Here is a 22,684-nt window from a genome sequence, read left to right as displayed (position 1 = left end):
ATAAAAAAAATTTCTGCTTATATTTTGACAGAAAAGTTGCCTCTTTTACACCTTTCATATTCTTTTAATTTAGAGTGCTATAGACTTTAGTAGCCTGAGCTCAGTCATAAAGTTGAACCCCACATGATAAGGTGGTTGCATCCCAATGACAGGGTCTCATTTTACTAAACTTGATGTGCTGATTAGATTTAGACCTTTAAATTTACTTTTGTATACAATTATGCTGTAAACATTCAAATAAGATATAAAATGATACCAACAATCAAACTGTTCATAACTGATAATTTATGTACAATGAAGATTCATGCACCAAAGAAGAGCTTTTTGTAGCTTTTTATTTTGAGGTGGGGGCAGAAGATGGAGGATGGGGGATGTGTGCTTCTCATGCTTCATATTTAAAAAATCTCAAATTCAACATGCACACACGAATTTCAGTCCATTACTATATGAGGTCAACATTGTTTAAATCACTTCCTATGAAATGCCTGCTCAAGCTCTTCCCTGTCACACAGAAACAACTTATCATTGTCCCTAGTGACATTCAAGTCCTTGATCTCTCCACCATCTTCATTAAATACTTTAACAGGTTGAAATCCATAGATTTTACCTGCACGTTTTGTAACCAGTATGTTATATATTAATTAACTTCTGAATCTCTGTAAGGAGAATAATTTATCAAATCAACCCACAATACTGGAGGATGAAAACTTACCAGCTAATTTGCAAAGATGGCTGATTGTGCGCGGCAAATTAACCGTATTTCCGGCCTCTCTTCCGTTTTTGCTGGGATGATGCCTGTAAATTATTACTTTACAACCTTCCTGCCTAAGAGGACAGCTGCTGTTCTTTGAAAATGGGCTCATGTTTTTTCTTGCGGCAGAGCTGAAGTTAATGTTTAACAGAGAAGTGCACATCCTATATAAAGGAATAAAAGATTTAGCGTAGAAACAGATGGTTACAATCATTCTTTTGAGTCTAGAGAATATGATTCAGCGGTGAAATTGTACAGCGAGGTTCTCATCTTTTTAAAAAGTATCTCATGATACCATTTTGCATGAAAAAGAAGACAGCGGAAGGAACAAACTATTCTGTTCATAGATTAATAAGAATATAAATAAAATGATCAAGGATTCAATTTTCATTCTAAACTTGGAATACAGGATTAGTTACGTGTACTAATTAAAGAAAAATCTTCATAATTAAGTATATTAAACTAGAAGATTCCTACACATTGCGAATAAAAACACATGGGATATGGATGCTTGATTGCGTAAATGGGTTCAACTTTTTTCATTGTTGATTTTTGATCACTATGAGTTTTGAACAGAGATGATACGATTTTAAATATTTAATATTGGACCTCATTAATAATTTAAACGCCCTTTACAAGTGTTAAATATCGGCCAATGTATTTTTCATCTGTAATTATATAATTTATTTATTTTAAAAAACAACTGTTTGTATGGATGCTTTTTAATTAAAATTTATATAAACTTGTATTGTAATTTATTATTTTTATAGTTTTTTAAAATTAGATTATATAATATTATTTATATTTGAAAGGGTGTAATGTGTTAACCACACATATATATGAGAGGGTTCGGAGGGGGATGGGTGGTGTGAGGGGAAGGGCTAGGGGAAGAGCACCAATAACTGTCATAGCTAACTTTGTGCACCCACAAATCTTAAACGGTAAATGGGATTTTGATTTTTTTTTTTGGTTGTCTTCGTATGCGACTTGATTGCTTAAACCTATTGATCTGACTTCTGAGTAGTAACGATCCGATTTCTACGGGTTGTTATGCATCGAAAGGTCAAAAAGTGGCCATTTAAAAGTGTTGCTCAATACTTGACCTCTTTTGTGCCAATAACCGCACATGCAAAGGCCAATATATGCTTTGTTAGTACATAGATTTGTCACTTCAAAATCTTCTACTATCTGCCCAATGGAGGAGTGACAAAAAGTTTCCAACAGTTGGAGAGATCGTTTTGTGGAACACGATCTTCTTCTGCGTTTGAGAGGGGCAACTCCCTTGTATGATAGGGGTATTTGTATTTTCACGAATAATTAACCTTGCAAATGAAAACAAATGATAACTACGAATGGATTTAGAGGAAATCTTCACAACAAACATGCTATTGCCACTTGGATTCCATCGACTTTTAAACTTGTCACTATCAACTCTAGACTACGCATGAGGAGAGAGAGATACAAAATGTTTAATTTGCATAATGCTTATATATTTCAGAGATACCAAAGAAATTTGTAACGTTATATGACCATTGTCTTCATGAAACTGAGAAAGTAATTTGCAGGCTTTCTATTGCAATATCAGACGATAATTACATAACATCAAGCAAATGAACACTTAACAATCATGGAAGCACTCCCAATCTGCCATGTATTAAAAAATGATGAAATTATACAATTCAAAATTTCTAGCTGTCCTAAACTCACAAAATCCAAAAAGTCCTTTCATCTACCTTTCTAATATTTATAGCCTCTCAAAATAACTACCTTATAACTAGATTCTGAGTTAGCAACTAACTCATTTCTGCGCAAATTACAATGAGTTAATAACTAGCATATTTATGCGTAGAAAAAGTCAACCTATTAACCTTGACTCTATGTGATAGAAAATCACAAAATACACAATGAAACCAGAAATAAACTAAACACTAACCAGGAATCACATAACAAAATAAAATATACAAAGATGTGAACATGGCGTTACTTTTCGATATCTCGAAAAGCATGTTAGCTGATTATTTGTTTCTATTGAATTGGTGTTTTGGCCTTGAATGACTTGTATGCTTTGAGCGCGTCCACCATGAACTTGTACTTGGGAATGATCACATTATCCATTTTTAGTTTAGCAGTTGCTTGGTTATCCTGAATGTTAACCAAATCCTGATAATATGAAGGCATGTCACAAGCATCTAAAGCAACTGAAACAACATTGAGTCTTTTCATTCTATTTGCATCTGACACTTGTGCATCTGCTAATTCAGTATTAATTCTGTCATGAAACTTGCTTAAGAGCAGTTGACTGTCCATTTGCTGAAATTGTTCTTTTACTGATACATCACCAATGATATTCATTGTATCTTCTATTATCTTCATCTTTGTTTGTTCACAAGCTATCAAGAGTTTTTGATACTCATCCAAGCATTGCTTAATATTCTCCAATTTCCAACTTATACTTTTGCACCATGTATTGGATTGATTTTCTTCTTTATGAGAGAAAACCTTCTCGGCAATGAGTACATTCATATATGCTTTTGCTATCTTCTAGAATTCCTTCAAAGTATCTTGCCAAGACATTTCTTGTTCTTTAGCATTCTTCAATTTTGCTGCAATCTCTTGTTCATGTGCATCCAATTTTATATGAAAATCCTTGGCCTTCTCAATAAAATCTTATGTTTCAGACTTCATTTGATTAATCCACTCTTCTAACATTCTGCTCTGTTTCTTGCATTTGTGTATATCTTCCATCACCTTCTTCTCAATAATTTCTCCGATATGCACTAATGATGAAGTTGAGGCCGACTCTAATTGTGTATCTGAAGAATCCACAATAGATTTGATGTAGGATGAAAGAACCTGAATTTGTTGCTTTAGTTGATCCTTTGTTTCCTTATCCTTATTTGCTTTGTCAACGAGAATAGCTATTGAAATTTGAAAATTATGGATAGCTCCCTCGTGAGTTGTAGGACCTAGATCCACTCGTGTCATGTTAAATCCCGCTTCACTAGCTTCACTTACATCTTTTTCAACAATGCGCTGAGCTACTTCAACACACAAATTTCCCGATGATGGATTAATTCCCAATCTGGATGCAACTTTGGTTTTCTTGGGTTTGGCTGTCCTATGAAGTACATTTGCGACTGCATCAAAACTAGTAGTTACCAGCTGAACATTCCTCTTCTTATTCTGCAAACTCTGTTGTAACCAGAATGATGGAGATGATAGCAACGATTCTTGATTGCTCACATATGCAAAGGTTAAAGACGTTAAATTATTTGGGAAAAGCAGAGATTGGATTTCAACATCATTCATTATAGCTTCTTCATGAATAACAAAATCACCATGTTGAGGAGATGAAATAATGATAGATGGTGAGGCGGAAAGAATTTGTTGACTTTCAATATTGGGAGGGTGTTGAGGTGAAACACTTTCCAACTCATCTTCAAGCTCCTGGACAAGATTCACTGTTTTTCCTTTTAGCTTCAATCTCTTTTTCTTAATGATAGTACTAACTTCACATGCCTTGGCAAGATCCTTCCCTTTTTTTGGATCTTCTCCATCATCACCTCCTTTGGAAATATTTTGGTGTGGACCCATCCTCGGGTTAGATCTTTGCGAATTAGCTGGAATGGAAGAACTTCCCTGTGCTCCATTTCTATCTTTTGAGGAATTAGCTTTATTTGAAGGTCTAGTTGCCGTAGACTCAATCCTCTTACTTTTAACCCATTCAAGGGTCCTTCGAACCATATAAGTTGATCTTTCTTGAATAATTCTTATTTCTGAAATCGACCAATTGATGGGTGGAAGTGGAAGTAGTTGAATCCTTTCAAAGTAAAAACCATTGATCAAGTCAGATTCATCATCCTCAATGCCATTCACATTTATTTCAATTCTATAGTCAATTATCTGTTTGATAGAAAATCTCATCCAGTCCCTTTTCTGCACTTCAAAATCATCTTCGTAGTCTTGCCAAAAATCTTCTATATCAGGAAAGTGTTCAAATCTAGCACTGAGCTCTAACTCTCATGTAGCATATCCTTTGCTATCAAAGGGAAATCTCATTTCATAAGGATACAGGTGAATCTTTGCTATCGACCTCTCGATACTTTGAGCATTTGAATGGCTCTCACAACTATAATAGCCAAGTCCAATGGGAAAAGAAATGATACCCTTTCTTTTATTCCGACAAATTTTGTTGACTTGTGCAATCTGTTGGCATACCTCGATGAGGATCAACTTATCTTCAACAAACCTTGGCAACATGAGAGGGCAGCCATCATAACCTCCTATCCGAATGTATGCGAACTTCGGAAACTGTATAAAGTAACTACCATATTTTTGAATCAATGCTGTTGCTTCTGAGGATATTCTGAGTCCAATATTTCCCTGCAGTTCTCTTACTGTCAACATAGTGAAAGCATCATTAATCCTCCTGAAGTGATGATAACTTTCCTCCAACTACAATTGTGGATGATAATTGTAAATCTGGGTTGCATCATCATAAATGCCTTCAACATTCAATCCTGGCCATTTCTTCATCCCAGCAATGGCATAGAAGAGGTACGATGACATGTAGAAGTTATGATTGTCCTTTAGTTTGAGTAACTGATCGCAAAGATTATCACTAATAATCTCGGCCCAATTAATAGATTGTATGCCCTCACATGATATTAATGAACAAGAACATCCACCCCTCCAAGTCATTTGAGTCTTCATTTCCTGTGACCCGATTCAAGAAAATAACCATATTAGCAATATCTTCCATCAACAGAGACCTGTGAATTATTTTAGGAAGATGTGTTTTTCTTTTTCTTGGTTTTGCTAACCACTTCCTGGCTATGTTATTCAAACACTGGGTTTCATTATTGATAAAATAATTTTCTGCATACTCCTTGTTTACCTCTGTGAACTGATCTTTGAAAGGTAACCTGAAAGTTATAGCAATGGAGATGGGATCAAGTTTGGCGTCCACGTTACCTTCTGCCGTCCTAATTTCTTTTGTATCTGGATTAAATGCTTTCATGCATTCCAGAACTAATTCCAGACATTGCATTGATGTGGGATATCTCGCTGCATGAGCTAATCCACTGTCTAATAACCTCTGAGCTGCCAAAGTTTTATCTTCCCTTTCCATTGATTTCCAGAAGTTTGCAAGGCTTACATTTCCCAACTTAGTATCCCCAATATCTGAAAGTGAACATTTGAGAATGGGAGCATAATCGGGGCTATGGAACTTGTATTTCATTATGTCAAATAAAAATAATGCCCTCACAACTCTATTTTAATGAATATCCGCAACTCTACCAAACAATTTATATACTCTATCTTTATATTGAAAGTCTTCCAATATCTAGACATTCCCAATTATAGCCTATGACATAAATCCTGCTATGATTATCTGAAACAACTTGTGATTCTTGTAGGATACAAGTCTGCATTCTTTTAAGGCATTTTATCAAGCATTTCACGAGAATCACTTATACCTCTGTATCCTGTAACATTTCCTATGCTTTTACCATGATTTGCAATACACTACAACATCTGACAGAAATCCTTTATCTCTGCAGTTTGATCTTATTTATATCTTGCGATCATTGCATGAAATGTGTCCATCTTCCTTAATGCATTTAGTCAAACAATTCATATGCCGTGTCTGAGCCTTTCCATTATTGCATGTTACGTGGTATACTGTCAAATACTCCACATTTTGCCTTGTTTTCTATCAAACAAATAACGCACGTTGTCTATGCATTATGACCTGCATCCATGAGTATCAGAGTGGCTACGATTATAACCATGTTTTAACAAATCTTCATTCATTAATTATGGAATTCGGGTTTACACCTGCCAATACATCTCTTTAGAGAATTTTGTCAAACAGTTCGCTAGATGTTTATACTTCACGACTTATACTCCATGGTGCCCATAAATCTATGTCCGAATGGTTCACGTGCCAACACGGTGCTCCCATTTTCTGCAAACATATGGATTTGGCTTTGACAACGATCATATGTTATCACGATTTGCATACGGTCTACCTCAGTATCCTATAATATTTCCTTTATCCTCTGTGCTAAAACGACAATGGATGAATACCTTTAATGAATACTAACTTGGCGGCTTCTATGGGCAGAAAGATTGTCATTTTAGGATTGTGATGTACAATTTTATCGGACATCTTCAGTTGCAAATTTCTTATCTTATTCCCTATGGATTTTGTTCTAAACCATACCACATTTTCTCAAGGTATTCGGTCAAACAATTTGCATGCCACTAGTATGTTCCTCATTCTGCACACAAACCTCCTGAAACATCATGTGGTATACTTGTTTTTGCTCCCACGGTTTACATGCATATCAAACTCCAATGTTTGACAAAAACAACTGTATCTTGCACAGGTAAGAAGTTGGCGAAGGCGTGGGTGTGTCTTGACTGAATATTTGCCAATTGCATCTGCTGTAATGTTTTCAAAAACACTTCAACGAACTATCCTTTATGCTGACCAATTACAAACATCTGCAATTACATCCAACACACATTCAAAACCTGGAATTTGAAGTTCTTTCCTTTCCTCTTTTTTTATTCTTTCTTTTTGCTAAAATTTATGGAAGAGGTTAAGAATGCTCAAAAACTGAGCATTTCTAACCTTCTTGACAAAGTGGGGCCCACAAGGTTAAGAAATGAGGTTAGAAATGCTCAATTTTGGAGCATTCCTAACCTTTTTGTGAAAGGTTAGAAATATGGGTTAAGAACGCTCAAAAAGTGAGCATTTCTAATCATCTTGGCAAAAGGTTAAGAAATGAGGTTAAGAATGCTAAAAAAGTGAGCATTTCTAACCTTCTGCTTCAAAGACTGTGATTTTGACCTTGGAAACCATTGATCACAGAGGAGAATCAAGGAGGAATGCAACTAATTTTTTTTAGACTTCTTTTTATCGCAAATGACCAAACATATTAAAATAATTAAAATATTAAATTATTATTTGAGAAATAATTTAAATATTTTACATTTATTGCTTTGGCTGGAGAAAAATGACATAACTTTCAAACGATAGGGAGTTAGGTCCTGAAATTTGAAACACGCATCAATGGTAGGGAAATAGGTCTACACAATTATTTACACCTCATGACAAATCCTAGGATGAGATATTTTAATCATTTTGGGACAACAGACACCAAAAATTGAGAGTTTAAAATATGACAAAGTATGAACTGGGTTCAAGTGAAAGTTGGCCATGTGACATAAAATGACGCTTAGATCTTGACTGTCAACTGATTTCCCTCAATTTGTTGTAATTTTCAAAATTCTTCCATTTTTCATATTTTGACTAGTAATGACCTTGGACAACACGCTCATTTCTTATGCATAAACACCCATTGGACCTTTTCTTGATGCTGAGACTACTTTGAAAAAGATATGTCAAATGTGGGGGCAACATGCTTATAAAATACTTATTAATTAATATGTTTTCCACCTTTTTATAAATTAAAATTAACTTAAATATTTTATATTGAAAATATTATTAAATACATATTTCATATTATACAGTTTAAAATGGGTGGTCCAAAAAAACTTTTGTTTGGTCTGCAAAAAACTTTTTGTACGTCGTTTCTCGTCTGCAACTTTCTCCGACGTTTCTCCTTCACTCGACCGAGCTCGGGAGCACTCCCAGGTAACAGTCGCGCTCTTCCTCCTTGCATTTTGGATGTCCAATGATGGTTTACTTCCTTCGTAGCTGCATTATGCTTTGTCTATTGATGTTTTTTTGGTATGCGGTTTAGGGTTTTATTTCATTGCTCTGTTGTAGTTTAATAATGCTGAAATCCTCACTGAGAATGGAAAAAAATTTGATTATCTCTTTGTTTTCTTTGAAACTCCTCCATTATTTTTTATTTCATTTTATGGGTGCGTTGTTAAATGGTGTTTCTTTGTTTCTAATGCCGAAATCTTCACAGAGAATGACAAAACAATTGATTATCTCTTCGTTTTCTTCGAAACCCCTTCATTATTTTTCATTTCATTTTATGGGTGCGTTGTTAAATGGTTTATCTCTGTTTATAATGCCAAAATAATTACAGAGAATGAAAAAAACTTGATTATTGTTCATATTTATTCGAAACCCCTTCATTATTTATCATTTCATTTTATGGGTGAGCTGTTAAATGGTCTCTTTGTTTATAATGCCAAAATAATTACAATGTGCAAAAAAAATTGATTATTCTTCATAATTGTTCGAAACCCCTTCATTATTTATCATTTCATTTTATGGGTGCACTGTTAAATGGTGTCCCTCTGTTTATAATGCCAAAATCATCACAGTGAATGCAAAAAATAAAATGACTATTGTTCATTATTATTCGAAATCCCTTCATTATTTATCATTTCATTTTATGGGTGTGCCGTTAAATGATGTTTCTTTGTTTATAATGCCAAAATAATTACAGTGAATGCAAAAAAAAAATGATTATTGTTCATAATTATTCAAAACCCCTTCATTATTTATCATTTCATTTTATGGGTGCACTGTTAAATGTCATCTCTCTGTTTATAATGCCAAAATCATTACAGCGAATGCAAAAAAAATTGATTATTGTTTATAATTATTCGAAACCCCGCTATTAAATGGCGTCTCTTTGTTTATAATGCCAAAACCATTACAATGAATGCAAAAAAAAATGATTATTGTTCATAATTATTCGAAACCCCTAAATTATTTAGCATTTCATTTTATGGGTGTGCTATTAGATGGCATCTCTCTGTTTATAATGACAAAATCATTACAAAGAATGCAAAAAAAAATGATTATTATTCATATTTATTCGATACCCCTTGAATATTTATCATTTCATTTTATGGCTGCGATGTTAGATGGTGTCTGTCTGTTTATAATGCCAAAATAATTACAGAGAATGCAAAAAAAATTGATTATTGTTCATAATTATTTGAAACCCCTTCAATAGTTATCATTTCATTTAATGGGTGCACTATTAAATGGTATAATTATTATGGGTCCACTTGGCACGAATTACTGCCAACTACATTGCCCTAAAATCTTTGGGAAATGAAGATTTTTTGGGGGCATTTTCATTGTTTTCTCTACAAAAAATACCTTGTTCTCCCGATGCCTGATAATATTAGTTATAGTGAGTATATATTCATTGTAAATAATATTACTAGGCATACATATTATACTGATTTCAAACCACTTAATTATATTATCAGACATACATATTATACTATTTTCAGAGAACTTTAATCTTTTCTATTTATTACTTCCAATAAATTTCATATGACAAATACAACAACATCATTCAGTAGTTAATCATATGGGAAATGAATCTGCATCTAATAGAATATCGACAATATCCAGTTTTTAATCACATCACAGTTACATCTTTCACTCCTTCATCTTGTGCTTTTATTTTCTATCCTTGTGATATTAAGTTTCAAGTTTTGTGCCTATATGGTTATTGTCCATATATTTATATGTATAGCTATATATACATATACATTATATGCATGTACACACACACACACACACACACACACACACACACACACAAAATAACCTTTTATTTTGTTCAAAGATGTTCAATGATGGACGTTTCAAATTCTGTGGTTATATTAGTATTGTCTAATAGAATATATATGTATATGTATATGAACAATAACCATATAGCCACAAAACTTAACAAATTGTTAATATTTTTTATTTCAATATTATTTATCGTGAGTATATACTTGTTGTAATCAACAACAAAATTACTAAATTCCTTATTCAAGGGCACTGATTCAAGTTGGTACACACAGAATAACTAAATTTCCTCTGGAGTCAATGTTTAATGTTATAAATCTTTCAATTTAATTTATACTATTTTTAGTAAGCCAACATTTCTTTCATATATTTCTTTCAATGTCTCAAAATTGTATTGCATTCCAAGTTTTTCATTCAATATAGTCACTATAAATAATATTAACATGCATATTGGATGTCAAATGATGGTTTATGCTCCTTCGTCGCTGCATTATGCTTTGTATATTGATGATTTCTTTTTATGCGGTTTACGGTTTCATTTCAATGCTCTCTTACAGTTTAATGTGGCTATATATTTATTGTCCATTAATATATACATACATACACACACACACACGATAACATTTTATTTTGTTCAAAGGTTTCAATGAGGGATTTGTAATCATTGGTACTTGCAGAAATTCATTTGTTTTTTCATCAATTCTCTCAATGGTGTTGAGGGTTTCATTTCAATGATCTTTCTCTATTTATAATGATAGTATATTATAGTGTGAACTTGACTCTAGTTTCTTTGCTTCATTATAGTGTGAACTTGAGTCCACTTTCTTTGCTTCCTTCAACTTACGAGCAACCTCCAATTATATGAAATGTATAGTGTCCACATGTATTGGTATATATATAACTCATATATATATAATATACATATGTACATATATATATACACATATACAAATACATATGTATATAGTGTGAACTTGACTTTTATATACACACACACACATTTGTGTGTATATATACAGTTGTGTGTGTGTCTATATATATATATATAAGTCAAGTTCACACTATATATACATATGTATATATACACACACACACACACATATACATATACATATACATGTGTGTGTGTGTGTGTGTGTGTGTGTGTGTGTGTACCTCCATTCATTGAAGACAACATAGAAAACATACCTTGCTTGCATTGAATGACTGCATATTAAATATGAGATGACCGATTGTTTTTCACAACAATTCAAATTTAAAAATCAAATACCACAAATGAATGCATTCATATTCTACATTCAAATTATTTTATAAGACATAATTTCTCATGTCACTTTCATTACAATCCAATTCACTGCATATTCCTGAGCTCTGCAAATTCCCTTTGCACATTCCTTATGTAACTGTTTGTATGCATTTTGTATGTATGTTATATATATGCATATGTGCATATGTATGTAGATGGATATGTATACATATGTACTTATGCATTTGAATATGTATGTATGAATGTGTGTAAGGATTGTATGCATGTTGTGAAATGTTGAAGATGGTCAAATAGTTGTTGTGCATGCAATAATGTATGGATGATTTGTTGTGACAACGTTTTTGATTAAGTTAAAAACAAGATTTTAAGGGACTCGAAACCCTGTACAAAGCAGGTTTAATAGGGAGAACCTGAAACCCATAACTAAAAATATTAAGGATTATCCACAAAACAAAGCGGAACAAAGACGAGATGGATCAAAGCCAAGAAAAGGGAATCTAAGTAGACATACCCCCCCGGAAAGAAAAGCTGCTTGACAAATAAGAACATATGCATGAAAATTCTACATCCAGTTCGAACAACAGCTACCCCCAACCAGGAGCAACCAACCAATGTTAGGATTTCCCTTTGGATCCCTTCTTTTGGGATCTAAGGGTCATATCAAAAGAAGACAAAGACCTTTTAGAACGTTTCCTTATTCGAAATCCAACCTTCTTCAACCTTAGCAGCCTCAGCTTGCCAAAACATCGAATCCAACCTAGGAAACCCAACATCCAAGGAGATACCAACAGACCTCGAAAAGCCAACAGGACCAACAGAGCTAGAGCCAGGCACATCACTGGAAGACGAGACAAACAGTGAGATAGCTCCAGGAGAAGCTATAGAAGAAGCAACAGACAAAGGGGTAGCACCAGCAGATGAACCCACAAGAATCTTATCACATCCAGCAATAAGGGCAACTCCAACAGACAAATCAAAACAACCAGTTAGCTCAAAAGGAATTGAAGCAGGAACACCATTTGAGAAGTCAGCTAAAGGGACAACACTATCAATAGGGACCTTGGGGGAAAATCCAATAGAATCTATCACAGGCACTTTAGAGCCATTAACGGGAAGATCCTGCCCAACTGTCTGACAAGAGCTCTTGAATACTGTATAATGTTGAGAAGAGGCACCTTTCCACCATGAAGAGGGCTTCTTCACTTTAATTCTCTCTAAATCACATTTAGCTACAACATGCCCAGTCTTGAAGCATCTTCTACATCTGAAGGGAATCCCTTCATAATCCAAAGATTGAACCCATAAACCCTTGGGGGTCGAAAGTTTGATCTCTGCTGGTAGCCCCTTAGAAGCATCAATATCTACCAAAATACATGCATAGGTAGAATGAAGGATATTAGAGGACTCCACATCCACCATAAAAAAAATCTCCCAAAGCGTCACCCACTTCCTCAAGGAGCTGGTCCACCCAAAAATGAAGTGGGAGGTTGGGGAGTCTAACCCAAATCAACATTTTACAAAAGGATTCAAATGAGGGGTTGAAATCCTCATGCCAGGGTTTAATCATCAAGGGGAAGCGATTCTCCCAAGTAAAAAAATGTTCACATAGAATAATCTTTCTATCCACCAGTTTTTCAAAATTAGCAATAAAAAAGCCTTTGGCCAAAGGGAAAATCTGAACTGAATCTGAAATGAGGGGCTCCTAGTGCTTAGAGACCCATTCATGAAGTCCCGGAAGACTGGGCCAAAAACCCCTAAACCGGCATATAACTGCAAGAGAAGAAAGATCAAAGCCAATTTGATCAATCACATTAACTATCTCTTCTTCCAGATTAATAGCAATAGACTGACAAATAGGAAAAGGCTTAGAGTCAGCATAAGCAGGTCCCTTACCCCCTCCAAAAGCTAGACGATTCACATAAGAACCCCTAGAAGCCCCGAAATGGAGTAAGCCATTCTGGAAACCCTCGAAGCGAAACCACCATCCATAGTAGGGGCGTCTAGTTGCATCGCATCAAGAGCATCACGATCCACGGGAGCATCAGCCGCAGGAGGACCATTGCCATTAGAGCGGGCAGAGGCCTCCAGACGACCAAGGGAGCAATGACCAGAGGTAGTCGGGCGAGAGTTCTGAGCGACAAACATTTCAAATTTCATAAATTTTAGCAGTTCATAAATTCCATATTGAAGTTGAAGTTCCATATTGATTTGTTGTGACAACGTTACTATCCCCGATTTTTACAATTTTTTTGCAGGCATGCTGGAGCATCGAGGGAAGAACCGTACTTGTTGAAGATCATTATATCAATGTAAATATGTTTATTAACACACTTTAATTGTGTGGGAGATTATGCCTCATATGCTTACATTTATTATTTATTTGTGTAGATATCTTAGATGATTATGCATTTTTTCTTAAATGTGTTTCTTAACACACTTTAATTTGTATTGCATTTTGTTGTGATTGTTTTGGCAGGCATCTAGAGACGTGATAAGGAGTTGTATAGAAGACAACAAGCCTTCCTCTCAAGTGAAGTCTTTATGACTTTACTTTGGCAATGACCTAGTAGACATTGCAATTTGTGATGTTTGAATCTTCTCTTTTTGGATTGTATATTTATAACGCCTACAATTTCAACACTTACATGCATATATTATTTTGTTCTTGTTATCTTCTTTATATATATATATATATATATATATATAGAGAGAGAGAGAGAGAGAGAGAGAGAGAGAGAGAGAGAGAGAGAGAGGAACTGTCCCATTTGTATAAAAAAGTAGGCAAGGAATTATTTAATAGTGTGCCTTACTAGACATTTTGTTAGATATTGCCAACAACCAAAACATGGATGCTAACAAAATATCTTGTAAGGCACTAGAAAATAACTCTTTGTCTGTTGCATTTTGCAAATAGGATAGTTCCTTTTATCATTTCGATGCAATGACCTAGTAGACACTACAATTTGTGAATTGTTGTCTTCTTTTATTTTTTTATGTTTCAATCTTGTCTTTGTGGATTGTTTATATATAATGCATGCAATTTCAACACTTATAAGTTGAAATTGCTCACTATCAAAAGAGGGCATATCAATGGCATCTGAATAATTAGATGCCACTTATGAGGCCTTTTTGATAGTGAGCAATTTCAACACTTGTATGCATATCTTGTTTTGTTGTTCTTCTTATATTCTTATTGTTTCCATGCTTGAAATCATAAAAAATAATAAGCTAATTAGGGAATAAGGACGATCAAAGATCCTTAACTAATCTAGCATGATTTAAAATATAAAGCAATAGAATAAATGCTAGAATTGAAAGCTTTAAACAAATTCAAACTCCCTATTCCAGATTTGTGCTTCCATTGTTCTTCTCCAAATTGCTGGTGTAGGTGGTGCTTAAGTATTGCACTAAAATTCCTGCATAAGATGGCAAATATTTTGAAGAGTGTGATCTTGTGATTCGAGATTGATTTGATGAAAAGAGGTTGAATTTATAGATTTTCAAGAGAGATGGGGACGGATTTTGAACTCAAGTCCTGATTGGAAGCGAACTGATTTAGATTGACCAGTTAAGTGAATTGATTGATCTGTTAGGAGGATATATTGATTTGTTAACTCATTTGATTGATCAGTGGACTGAATAGATTAGGGAGATGACTGAATTGATTAGCTAGTTGACCAAATTGATTGAGGAGAAGATTGAATTGATTGATTAGTCCAAAAAGATGATTTGGAGTGAAAAGGGGAGATTGGAGAGTTAACCGAGTTAATTGATTTGATGAAGCAGTCTTAATTTTCAACACATGTTGTAGGAGATTGAATTGAAATTCATTTTCATTTTGATTTTTGAATGATGAAATGCATATGAAATTAACTGAAATTTATTGAAATTCAGATTTGGTGAAATGTGAATTTGATGAAATGAAAATAATTGGAATTAGTTGAAATTTGAATTTGGGGAAATTGGAGGAATAAGTTTAAATTATTTTTAAATGAAATTATTTAAACATTAGAAATGTGTTTAATTAAATAATAAAGATTATTTAATTAGGGGAATTAATCGTAATTAATTAAATAATTAATATTTAATTAATTTTTGGAAGAGGGTTAAATGATTAATTGCCGAAGAAGTGGAAATTGAGTAATTAATAATGTGGAAAGATGATGATTGAGTCAATTCAAAAGAAATAATATTAAATTAATTAAATAATTACTTGATTAATAAGACAAAAAATTAGTGTGCGATTAATGAGACATATTTAGGTGTCTACATTTGCCCCTCTTTGAGACAATGTCGAAACAACATCGTTTCAAAGAAAACAAAAAATATTTATGCCCCAATATGCCCCGATGATGTTTAAGGTATAATGCCCCCTCGAGAGATTGTTTGTGCATTGAAGCCATGAATGATCTCTCGAAACAAGAAGAATGTTAGATGAAAGATGAAGAATGATTAATTGATGACATGCATGGATTTGATTGAATAGAATAAATGGTTAGAATCATTTGTAGATTGACTGAATCATAAGATTGACAGGATTGATGGGATTGATCAGATTGATTTGATTGATAGGATTGATCTGATAAAGATAAAGTCTAGTTTCAGGAAGGACACATCCTATATAAGACAAAGATAATCAAAACGTCTAGTTTCCGGAAGGATAGATTCTATATAAGACAAATGATAGATGATCGTGTCTAGTTTCAGGAAGGACTTATCCTGTTTAAGACAAATGATAGATCAAAATCAGATGAATAATGAAATATGATGAAGGTGAAGAATAATTGACTGATAGATATAATAGTTGATATGAGGAAATGATTTGAGATGGAATTAGAAAGATGTGAGTATAAATTGAAATTAACTCATTGAGAGTAGAATATGTTAGATGAGAAAATGATCTTTGAGATAGAATCAACATGATGAGATGAGAAAATGAAATGATATGATTGATGTTGATACATGAGTCAATCTTGATGGAATGAACTGATATGATTGATGATGGTAGTGAATGATGGTGATGAATACTCTCCTTTGCCTTTATATGTAGTGCACCACATTATCATCATTGAGCCTTATTATGTAACAATGAAGCTGCCTACATCAGGGTATAAGGAACCAAGATGTAAAGATATCTCATTGCAAAGAACAAACACGTAGTAGACAAGGAGTGAACCCTCCATTCTGGGAATAACACTAGGGGTCTAGGTATGTGTGGTAGTCCGAGCATAGATATCCCTGACTTTTATTTTTGCATAGGATACTTGTTGGATGAATGTACCAATCATAGACACCCATTGGAACTATTGCCCCAGAACTTCATTGGTTCACACCACAAACAACAATGTTCAAAGAAAAGGATCATGCTCACCATAGCTCCTCTCACTTTTGGACATCCTTCAGTAGCATAGAAGCATGATATTCTCCAATTGATAAAAGATAAAAACCAAATTAGACAAAACTCAGCAACAAGACTGACTATGCCTTTGCTTTAATTTGTTTGATGTGATGGTTGATAATGTCTAGTTTCAAAATGTTGCATACCCCGTTTAAGACTGATCTATCTGGTTTCGAGTGTATCCTCTTCTGTTTAAGACAGGATAATGATCACCTTGATAGGGATAGTTTGATGATTGATAAGACTTGATCAATATGGTTGCAGATGTTTGATAAGATAGTTATATCCTTTGTTTTACTTTGTGCGAAGTGTTTGTTGGATATCTGCTAGGGTATTTGTTTCTCACAAGACATTTTATAGCAAGTTTTTTATTGTTTCCGATTTTTTTTTTAATTTTTTTATTTATAATGAGTTTTCCGATGTTTAGGGTTTTTTCAGGATTGTATTTTAATGTTTTTGGTTGATTTTTTGTTGTTTTTATTTTTAAGTTTCCGATGATTTTTTATTGTTTTTGTTATTTGTTCAGGATCTTTTTATGATTTTTTCAGGACTGTTTATGATTTTTTCAGGACTGTTGATGATTTTTAGGATTTTTTCAGAACTTTTAATGATTTTTAGGATTTCTTCAGTTATGCATTTTTTCAGGACTTTTAATGATTTTTAGGATTTCTTTAGTTATGCCCCTAGTATGCAGACATAATATGACCTAATAATCTACACCATCCATATGGAGACACTGAATTTTCAATATGAGTTATGCTAATGCAAGATGCATGATGTAGATGCAATCCCTATTCGAACAAGGATGATTGTGTGTGTCTTGCATTCTGAAATGCACTAATTGAATTAAAGGTGGAAAAAATTTCAGAGATAGGAGTTCAATCCGTTCTCAGAAAAGCTTAGACCATCCAACCTAACACTCTATGTAACCAAGGTTTATAAATGAAGATGCGAAAAAATTCTCCATCAATTCTTGAAACTTTGATCTTCTTTTGCCCACATCTGTGCACTTGAGTTTATTCTGACTCTTATAACCTTTAGAGACCCTTGGAATCCTATGTGGCTAGCTACGTGAGTTATTTTGACTTCAAAAGCAACCTGGATAGATCCTTGCTGCCAACAAGCTTTCAGGACTCCGACGAGGTTATACACTGTAATCTCTTGAATATTGCTCCATTGCCAACATATGTTCATAGCTCTGATGGAGTTATTTGCATGTTCCCTTAGTCAAGCTTTATTGCACATTTTTGCATGATATTTATGTTATACATCTTTTCTCTTTTTTGCCATGATGTTTTGGTTTTGATTTTGACATAGAACTTTTTTCTTTTATTTTCTTGCCTTGATTTGCAAGTAATGAAACCTACTTGGGTATGATGATTAAAGTGGCGCTGAAGTAGAATATTATATTTTTCACTAGCTACATGACCAACTAGGTATCTATAATGACTTAGAGCATGTGATTAATGTGTGAGATATAGAAATTGATAAATGTTGCCAGGTAACAAGCCTTAATAGTGAAACCTCTACAAAATCATGTATAAAGCTCAATCGCAGGGTGACATTGAAGATAAATGACTAAAGACCTCCTAAAGACTTCATGAACAAGTATCTAGAAAATGAGATCACCTTCTTTCTTTTTAGTGCATACAGGTGAATGACTTGGAAAATAAATTTGTTTTATAGATACAACTACATGCGAGGAAAGGTTATATGCTATGAAAATTGAAAATGCGATGCACTATATGAAATGCAATGCGAAAAATGAATGCAACCTAACCCTTAGATGTAATATCTTTTTAGGTGCATGTTGTTCATGGGATCGATATGAATTTTATGTAGATAGTTCATTGGTCTTTGTTTGAAGAGTCGGATAAAATTTTATTTTCCAATAGGATATAAGGACTCAACTGGGTGTACATGTTCAACATCTTCAATGTTGATTTCCTCAGTTTTTGGATTTTGTGGATCATCAGAGAGAAATTCATCTCTAGCACCCATGAGTTCATCTATAGCCTCATAATTTTCAAACCAATCCAATTGTGGTAGATCCTCTCGCCCCCAGTCTTTTAAGTGTGGGTGTATGAGGCAAATAGATTCTAGTTTAGAAGTTGTGACATGAGCGAATGCTATGCCTGTTTCTATTGATGCACTTGAAGAGGATGATGAAGCCAACCATGTGTTGATCTCATTAGCTGGTGTTATGCTTGTGATTGAAGGATATGATGGAACAATTTGGATGTTGATTTCAATAGTTGGTGCTATGCTTGTTTTTGTCACCACATTGGTGTGCGAAAATGGCACACATACAATCATTGATAAATTGTTCTCTATAGTAGGATATGGATTGTTGATTTCATTGATAAGGCATTTATGAACAACTTGTATAGAGGGATTGGGATCATTCGATAGAACATCAAGCAGACTCTCCTAAGGTCAAAAGGTCACAAATGATACCATAGCCCACAACTTGAAACTTTGTCGACTTAAATAGCCCTATCACACCCTAGGGTGCGCCCATTTTTTTGCCTTTGTCCAGAAATTAAACCAAAGAAGATTGCTCCTCTATTGGCTCGTTATCCTGGGAGATATATAGTAAGTACTTGGGGGCAGATTCTTCCCCACCCTTGCACTATGATACCATAGTGTTTGGTTACTGACTCGGTTTGGCCTCTAGATCCTAAAGATATTAGTCAGGGTTCCGTTCAGGTGGACATAATCAACAATGTGTTACGCTCCGTTAAGGAGGTCTCTCTAATCTGAAGAGATTACGCTCTTCAGGTTTTTACGTACCATATAGGCATTCAGGGAGGCATAACACCATTATGACAACATGTATCACTTGTTGCTTACAATTTTAATTACAAACACATTTATTTTATAGTGGTTCAGATTACTTGGCTTTAGCCATTGCCACTTAGGTCGTTCCTTGTCACTTGGCCTTATGGGCTACTCGGGAGGCATGCCTTCTAAGGGTTTTATCCTAGTGCAAAATTGACAGAAAGTATGGAATAGATGGGTCTGGCTTTTTGGTCACCCAGTTAAGGGGAGAGCATATGCCTACCATCTTGAAAACATGGAGAACAATATTATTTTTAACCTCAATTGCAAATTTTTCTAGTCTAAATGGAGATGTTGCTCCATGAAAACATGGTGTTCATTTTATACTTCATAGCAATTGTGAAGCAAAAAGTAGATTGTTTGTGGTTTATTTTAAATGCACCAAAATGAAAGTTTCTAAGCTACCCTTGCAAGAAAACCAGAAAAGGTTAGTTGACACATGGTGGGCTCTCCAACCTAACTTTCTTTTTGGTTACAACTTTCTATTTGCAGAAACAAAATGGAATTCTGATAAAAAATGACAAAGAAGACTAAACAAAAATATTCTAACCTATTCCTGCAAATGTGAATTAACCTCTAATCAAATGCGACCTAATCTAATATCAAATGCAAACTAATATATGATCAACTGCAAATTTCTATCATATCAAGTGTGAACTTTTGACAGATCAATTGTGCATCAGATAAACTGAGTTCTTTTGAAGAAGGTTAAACAAAGAAAGAAGATATAAGAGAGAGGTTATTCTACAGTAATATCACTCCAGATGATGCGAGCCATTACTTCAATGTCATCATGGAAATCAAACTTGGCCATAAATCGGTGTATATTTATGTGGTATTGGGCTATGGCCTCTTCTTCTTCAAGTTCCCAGATCTTTTTTTTTGCCTTAAGAAGTCTTTGGTATGCTCTTTGTTGTCTTCTATGCTCTTTCCTCCTTTTGGCACTTGAAATCTTGAAAGTTACATTACCTGCCATGGGGTCAGAGACATTTCATGTAGAAAAATCAAATTTCCCAGAATTGAGAAAGTTTGATGGGCTAATCTCACAAATGCAAATAAAGCCAAAACAACAATTAAAATTGAAATTCTGGGCTATCTTTGCAATTGCACATCAATTAATGCAATTGGAAATTAGGATGACATCAATTGTGAATCATAATGATAGCAATTTCTCATTAATTGTGCAATTGCGAATTTATATCAAGGCAAATGCACACTCCATTTCCTGTATGACCTTGCAAATCACAAAAATCAAGAAAATATATTAAATAAATGTAATTCACGTTGGGTTCACCATTGTTTTCATGCTTGAAATCATACAAAATAATAAGCTAATTAGGGAATAAGGATGATCACATATCCTTAACTAATATAGGATGATTTAAAACACAAAGCAATAGAATAAACGCTATAATTGAAAGCTTTAAACAAATTCAAACTCCATATTCCAAATTTGTGCTTCCATTGTTCTTCTCCAAATTGTCGGTGTAGGTGGCTCTCAGGTATTGCACTAAAATTCCTGCATAAGATGACAATTGTTTTAAAGAGTGTGATCTTGTGATTCTAGATTGATTTGATGAAAAGAGGTTGAATTTATAGATTTTCAAGAGAGATGGAGAATGATTTTGAACTCAAGTCCTGATTGAGAGTGAACTAATTTAGATTGATCAGTTAAGTGAATTGATTGATCTGTTAGGGGGATAGATTGATTTGTTAACTCATTTGATTGATCAATGGACTGAATAGATTAGGGAGATGACTGAGTTGATTAGCCAGTTGATTAAATTGATTGAAGAGAAGACTGAATTGATTGATTAGTCAAAAAAGGTGATTTGGAGTGAAAATGGGAGATTGGAGAGTTAACCGATTTGATGAACCGGTCCTAGTTTTCAACATGTGATGTAGGGGATTGAATTGAAATTCATTTTCATTTTGATTTGAATTTGAATTTTGATTTTCGAATGATGAAATGTATATGAAATTAATTGAAATTTATTGAAATTCAGATTTGGTGAAATGTGAATTTGATGAAATGAAATTAATTGGAATTAGTTGAAATTTGAATTTGAGGGAATTGGAAGAATAAGTTAATTAATTTAAATAATTTAAATGAAATTATTTAAATAGTAGAAATGTGATTAATTAAATAATAAAAATGATTTAATTAGGGAATTAATCGTAATTAATTAAATAATTAATATTTAATTAATTTTTGGAAGAGGGTTAAATGATTAATTGATTAAGAAGTGGAAATTGAATAATTAATAATGTGGAAAGATGATGATTGAGTCAATTAAGAAGAAATAATATTAAATTAATTAAATAATTAAAGAATTACTTGATTAATAAGACGAATAATTAGTGTGCGATTAATGAGACATTTTTAGGTGTCTACACTTATGTTCTTTTTATATCATATCTTGTTAATTTGAACACTTATGTGGCCTCTTTTGATAGCTATCAACACACTTAGTTGACATTAGAAAAAAATCACATGAGATTCATTGGTATAATCATTAGATAAAAATCATGTGGTTGCAAGCAACACACTTAGTTGACATTAGAAAAAAATCAAATGAGATTTATAACAACAACATTAATTCATTGGTACAATCATATGAGATTTTAGAAAAACAACGAAACAACACAGTTAGTTACCATTAGACAAAAATCATATATGCTTTATAGTTGAATTTTTATAACAACACCATCAATGCATATATGTATATATCTGTGTAGTGTCATAAAATTGCGACCCTAGCAATTTTTGACTGCATTAGGGTCCTCACACATGTGAACTCGAATCCTCTAGCCTGATCGGAGACCGAAGATTGCTCGACTTGCAGAAACAACTTCTTCCTTTGCCTCTACATCACCCCGTCCGCACTCTGCCTT

The 22,684-nt window shown here is 33.7% G+C and overlaps 1 protein-coding gene across 1 annotated transcript; it reads right to left on the bottom strand.

The window, feature by feature from the left end:
- Positions 1 to 250: 250 nt before the first annotated feature.
- On the bottom strand, positions 251 to 904 carry LOC131030578 (potassium channel AKT2/3-like). The gene is made up of 2 exons (XM_057961439.2): positions 713 to 904; positions 251 to 607 (listed from the first exon to the last, which is right to left on the bottom strand). Exons 1-2 carry the CDS (start codon positions 861 to 863, stop codon positions 468 to 470), a joined length of 291 nt encoding a protein of 96 aa, XP_057817422.1. The 5' UTR covers positions 864 to 904; the 3' UTR covers positions 251 to 467.
- Between the last annotated feature and the right edge of the window lie 21,780 nt (positions 905 to 22,684).

This window comes from Cryptomeria japonica, chromosome 11 (assembly GCF_030272615.1).
Source record: "Cryptomeria japonica chromosome 11, Sugi_1.0, whole genome shotgun sequence".
Classification (NCBI taxonomy): domain Eukaryota; kingdom Viridiplantae; phylum Streptophyta; class Pinopsida; order Cupressales; family Cupressaceae; genus Cryptomeria; species Cryptomeria japonica.
The sequence above is the reverse complement of the archived record's forward strand: the minus strand, read 5'-3'. Positions and strand labels throughout refer to the sequence as shown.